We start from the raw sequence: 6000 nt of genomic DNA, 5'->3' as shown, positions 1-6000 counted from the left end.
ATGTCTGTGGCCAATTCTCCACATTATTAGTATTATTGTTGTTGTTATTGTTTGTTGTTGTTATCATCATCATCATCATCATCATCATATTTGTATGCCGCCCATCTCCGGGGTCCTTATTATAAGTAAGCCATACTACAATGTGACTGTAATTTTATGTTATATGTTTTATGTTATATTTTATTTGTATTTGGCTGTGAGGCACTCAGAATCCTTGGGGAGTTTAGTGGCATATAAGATCAAATAAGTAAGCAAGCAAGCAAGCAAGCAAGCATGCAAGCAAGCAGGCAAGCAGGCAAGCAGGCAAGCAGGCAAGCAGGCAAGCAGGCAAGCAAGCAAGCAAGCAAGCAAGCAAGCAAGCAAGCAAGCAAGCAAGTAAATAAATAAAATTTAAGCTTGTGGTCATGAATATAAGCCATTCTGCCTCAGGGCTTTAATTCAAAATTAAATGTGACTGAGGTGCTTCTTTCTTTTAAAGAAAATAGCAGAAGGAATAGTAGGGAATTATGGGTTACTGGATATTTATAAGGTGACCAACTGTCTTCCTTTAGGGAGGACAGTCCTTCTTTTGTAGGTTCTAGCCTTCCTCGAAAAGTGTCCTCCTAGCTGTCCTCCTTTTCAATATTTTAAAACTAATCTGTTAATCTCTGTATTCAGAGATGCTATCCCAAACTATTACGCATCATATGACAGTACAACTCGGAAATACGTGATGCACAGGGCACAGGAGAACTTCACGTGTCTCGCACTTGTCTCCCACCACTGCCTCTACCTTATACTTCGTGTTTATTTCTAACGGAAGTAGGAAATTATTTCTTTCCCATTGAATATTATAGCTGCAGCACTTCCTGTACATGAAGGCCATTTCTTGCTCCAAAATTTCCAATACATTGCTAGACAATGATATTTTGCCAAAGAATATTAATTCAATGGAAAAATATTTGTTTAATTAAATTAAAAAGGACGTAAGCATCATGAGTGCATTTTTTTTGGAATTAATAAAATGGTTCATTTATTTACGTTGTACTTTATTCTTAAAAATTTCTCATCCTCCTTTTCATTGTAAAAAAAAGAATTAGTCACCTTAATATTTGTTCTTTTGCATCCTTCATCTAGTTCACACAGTTCAATATATTGTGAGAAACAATTTTATAAAGCATGAAATCCAGGTAATTTCCAGCATAGTATAGTTAAAATAGTCAAGATGGAGGCTGCAACGGTGTGATCAGATGTAAGCAGAATTAGTCTATTTTTATTTGAATTAATAAAATGTTTCATTTATTTACGTTGTACTTTTTTCTTAAATTTTTTTTCGTCCTCCTTTTCATTGTTAAAAAAAAAAATTGGTCCCCTTAATAATTTGTTCTTTTGCGTCCTTCATAAAACGACAGGCAGAGAAAGACCAGCAGCTATAAAAGCTTTGCCTGAAAACACAACTCCAGACCTATTACGTGTTATGAAGTCGTATGGATGTGGCGAAGTATTCAATCAATGCTTTTGCCTGGAAGCATCTTTTTTTCTCTTTCTCGTTTTGGACTGGGGCAGAACTGCATTTGCAAGCACGCCGTCCTTGCTCGGAGTAAGTAAGACCCTGAGTTAACCTGAGTTAAACGGGCCTTCTTAGGAAACCGCTACAAGATCTGGCTTGTTTCCCGGGTTGCCTTCTCTTACTTCAGTTTCACAACCGAAGAGTTGCCAACGTTGCAACGGGGATTTTCTCTCCTTGCGCCCTCAGCAATTTCAGGGGGTCTGACAAAAAACATTTTTACAGTTTTTGATCGACTCCAGATGAAACGCGATGGAGTCTCCTTCTTGAATCAATTCGATATACGGTACAATAATAGTGTATTTAAAAAAAAAAAAACCCGTGGCCCGTTAGTAGGGAGCGGAGGAAGAGCGGTTGCTTTAGTAATATTTTGTTTGTTTGTTCTTTGTATTTGTGGCATACAAAGATAATATTTATATACATGATACTAGTAAAAAAATATTGAGGAAACGTAATATGAGGGAAACGGGTAGGTTTGTTTTTTTATTAATTTGCAAAGGGCTTCTTCGGTGGCAGTCCTGGAAGTCCAAAGACTCGATATAAATCTCTATATAAGACTCGATATATTTATATATATAATACGAATATTAAGGTATCCCTTCTTTCCCTCAGACGACCGCGCCCACCCCCCACCTCGGAATTCTGCAGTTTGTGGGCGGGGCTAAGGGAGGCGATTAAAATAAGAGGCGGGGCTTCCAAAGCACGCCGGCTAGGGCTTAGATTCCCCTCCGCAGGAGAAGGGGCGGGGCTTGCGCCTCGGCTTCCATTTCTGGGTGGAGCCACGCTACAAAACTCGGGGAGGGGGAGGTGGCCTCTTAGGTGGGCGTGGCCAGCCGCGCCGCTGTCTGCCGCAGCTCGCTTTTCGCCTCGTTTTTTTTGCGCGGAATCCGCTGTCGGCGCCGGCGGCGCTGCTTTTTTTTTGCACGCTTTTTTTCCCCTTCTCTCCCTCCTCTCCCTTGCGCCGCTGCCTTCGTTCCTCCAATGAGAGGTATTCCGAGGAGGGCTGCTTCTTCTTTTCCACGCCCGGGATCGCGGACGGAGCCTGGGATGCCCTCAGGCTCGCGCTGGGCTGTTTGAAAAAAGCAGCGCGAGGCGGTCGGAGGGGAAATCTCATGGAAGCCATGTCCCCGCAACAGGATCACGTCGGCCAGGGGCGATCTTCCTCCCTGACCGGGGGGAATCGGGGCTCCGGGGCTCCGCCGGAGGGCAAAAAGGTGAGAGAGAGCTCCCGACGCCGCCTTGCAGAATCACCTAGGGCAGTGTTTCCCAACCTTGGCAACTTGAAGCTATTTGGACTTCAACTCCCAGAATTCCCCAGCCAGCGAATTCTGGGAGTTGAAGTCCAGATAGCTTCAAGTTGCCACGGTTGGGAAACACTGCCCTAGGGAAGCCGGCTCCGGTCTTGCGCGGGATCCTTCCCTCTACGACCCTTGCAGATTGATGATCTCCCCCCCTCAACCCACCCACCCCCGGTTGCTCGTTTCCTTGGAAGTCAGGCCGTTCAATTGCAACCTTTTCCCACGCCCGGGGGTTGGGTCGCCGTCCTGCAGTCCCACAACCTGAAAGAAGCCTCGGCGGGTTGACTTGACTTGATCCCGGCGGGATCCCCTTCAGGATCGAGGCTGCTGGCTCTGCGATCTGTTAAAAAAAGGTGTGGGGGTGGAGATGGAAAGGTGACCTTTTTTGGTGGGGATGGGGGTTTCCCCGGGGGCTGCTCGGGTCTCCCCTTCCCTCTTTCCCCCTTCTGCCTTCCTTCGGGGGTTTTCTCTCTTTTATGCCCTGGGCGGTTTAATCCTCCTTTCCCCTGAATGGAGGTGTTTGAATAGCATAGCATAGCATAGAACAGAACAGCATAGCATAGCATAAAATAGAATAGCATAGCATAGCATAGAACAGAATAGCATAGCAAAGCATAGAACAGCATAGAACAGCATAGCATAGCATAGTGTAGCATAAAATAGAACAGAATAGCATAGCATAGAACAGAATAGAACAGCATAGCATAGCATAAAATAGAACAGAATAGCATAGAATAGAATAGTATAGAACAGAATAGCATAGCATAGAATAGCATAGAATAGAATAGAATAGAATTCTTTATTGTCTTTGGTACAGATGCTCTCAGTGTGCATAACTCAGTTTGCCTCCACGACTCGCAATTGCAACGTGAGGACGCGATCCTATGAAGATCGCCATCCCGGCGTCACCTGGGGGGGGGGGGGGAGACGGAACGCGTCCTTTGGGCCCGCGGCGGTCGTTCCTCCTCCGAGGACTTTTTTGGCAGCCGTGGGTCACTCGCTGTGTTGAGTCGTGACTCGGAGGAGCGCGCCCGCCCGTCCTCCCGCCCGCCCGTCCACAGCTGAGCTCCGATCTCCAGCGCGCTGGTGCCGCGCAATCTACGCCGCCTCCTTTCCCGAGCATCGGAGAAGCCTCCCGCGTGGTTGGAAGGGGAGGTGCGTTATTTTCACACACATACACCCCTTCTTTCCTGAGGGTGGGTTTGAACTCCCCTTGCCCGGGTTCTCTGGGCCTCGCGGGGGCCTGCGCTTGACCGACCGATGGATGGAGGTGAGCGCGCGGATTGACGGATGCGCTCTTGCAGCTGCGCGGGGAGCGCGCTCGTGGCTTATAAATATTATTTTTTTGAGTGTGAGGGTGTATGTATGCATGCATGCATGCATGCATGTATTTATGAATGCATGCATGTATGTATGAATGCATGCATGTATGTATGAATGTATGTATGAATGTATGTATAAATGGGTGAATGTGTGTACGTATGCATGTATTAATGCATGTATGAATGTATGTATGTATATATGTATGAATGTATGTATGTATGTATGTATGTATGAATGCATGAATGTATGTAAGTCCGCGGTCCGGTAACTTGAAGATGGTCTCCTGGTCTCATATACCTAGAATAACAGAATAGAACAGTGTTTCCCAACCTTGGCACTTGAAGCTATCTGGACTTCAACTCCCAGAATTCCCCAGCCAGCAAATGCTGGCTGGGGAATTCTGGGAGTTGAAGTCCAGATATCTTCAAGGTGCCAAGGTTGGGAAACACTGGAATAGAAGATTGATTGATTGATTGATTGATTGTATTTCTATGCCACCCATCTCCGAGGACTCGGGGCAGCTCACAACATATAAAATATACAATACAAAATATCTTAATAGAATAGAATAGAATTCTTTAATGACCAAGTGTGATTGGACACACAAGGAATTTGTCTTTGGTGCTTATGCTCTCAGTGTACATAAAAGAAAATATAGATTTATCAAGAAACATGGTACAACACTTAATGATTGTCATAGGGGTCAAATAAGCAGTGAAGAAATTAGGTAGTATGAATGGTATTCAGTAGACGATATATGTTTACTAATTTGACCTGTCTGATGTATACTGCTCAAAAAAATAAAGGGAACACTCAAATAACACCTCCTAGATCTGAATGAATGAAATATTCTCATTGAATACTTTGTGCTGGACAAAGTTGAATGTGCACAACAGCATGTGCAATTGATTGTCAATCACTGTTGCTTCCTAAGTGGACAGTTTGATTTCACAGAAGTTTGATTTACTTGGGTGTTATATTGTGTTGTTTAAGTGCTCCCTTTATTTTATTTTTTAGCAGTGTATGTTCTTTTTTAGTGGGGAGAAAAATCATAAGAAAAATAATCTTTGTAATTAAAACTGTCCACTCAGGGAAGGATTTAGAGAGGGTAAGAGGAAGTAAGAAAGAAGGAGAGAAAGGAGAGAGAGTCGAAGGAGAGGCAGAGAAGGAAGGAGTAGGAAAGGGGAGTAAAGATGCAAAGGTAGGTAGGTACTAGAGGTGGAAGAGTCACCTGAGATAGAAAGAGGGGAGAGAGAGAAGATTGAGATGGATTGAATAATAAAATTAAAATTGGAATGCAACTTCGGTTATTGCGCTATTGTTTTTAAGCCACATTATATGTACAGTATATTGATTTCTATTGAAGGTATGTGCACAAAAGCATGGGAAATTGATTGTCAATCAGTGTTGCTTCCTAAGTGGACAGTTTCATTTCACAGAAGTTTGATTTACTTGGAGTTATATTGTGTTGTTTAAGTGACCCCCCCCTTTTTTTTTGGAGCAGTGTATATTCTTTTTTAGTGGGGAGATGTATGTTATCTATGTTTTTGATGTGGAAGGGGAAAAAAACTTTCCTGGAAAATGGTCTCATCCTAAGGACTGGGTGTTCTGCTAGCATTGCCTTTGGAATAACGGGCGTTTTATTTTATTTTATTTATTTATTCTTTGTCCAATATACAATACATATGAAAGAGAATAGACATTAAGTAATATATATAATGATAGAAAGTAAGAAAGAAGAGAAGTAGGAGGAAAGGAGAGAAAATGTATGATATATGAGATAAGGAAAGAAGATTGGACAGGGGACGATAGGCACATCAGTGCACTTATGTA

The 6000-nt window shown here is 43.4% G+C and overlaps 1 protein-coding gene across 4 annotated transcripts in view; it reads left to right on the top strand.

The window, feature by feature from the left end:
• Nucleotides 1-1386: 1386 nt before the first annotated feature.
• ARHGAP20 (Rho GTPase activating protein 20) overlaps nt 1387-6000 on the top strand; it is a 146873-nt gene continuing 142259 nt past the window's right edge. For 2 of the 4 annotated variants that reach the window (XM_070749755.1, XM_070749754.1), the window contains exon 1: nt 1387-1579. In XM_070749755.1, coding sequence (XP_070605856.1) covers nt 1457-1579 — 123 coding nt within the window. In that variant the 5' untranslated portion in view covers nt 1387-1456. Of the gene's footprint in view, nt 1580-2566; nt 2761-6000 lie in introns of those variants that run through there. The other 2 variants (XM_070749757.1, XM_070749756.1) reach the window with 1 other exon arrangement.

This window comes from Erythrolamprus reginae, chromosome 4, assembly GCF_031021105.1.
Source record: "Erythrolamprus reginae isolate rEryReg1 chromosome 4, rEryReg1.hap1, whole genome shotgun sequence".
Taxonomy (NCBI): Eukaryota; Metazoa; Chordata; class Lepidosauria; order Squamata; family Dipsadidae; genus Erythrolamprus; species Erythrolamprus reginae.
Note: the sequence above shows the minus strand (reverse complement) of the source record. Positions and strands in the feature narration are given on the sequence as shown.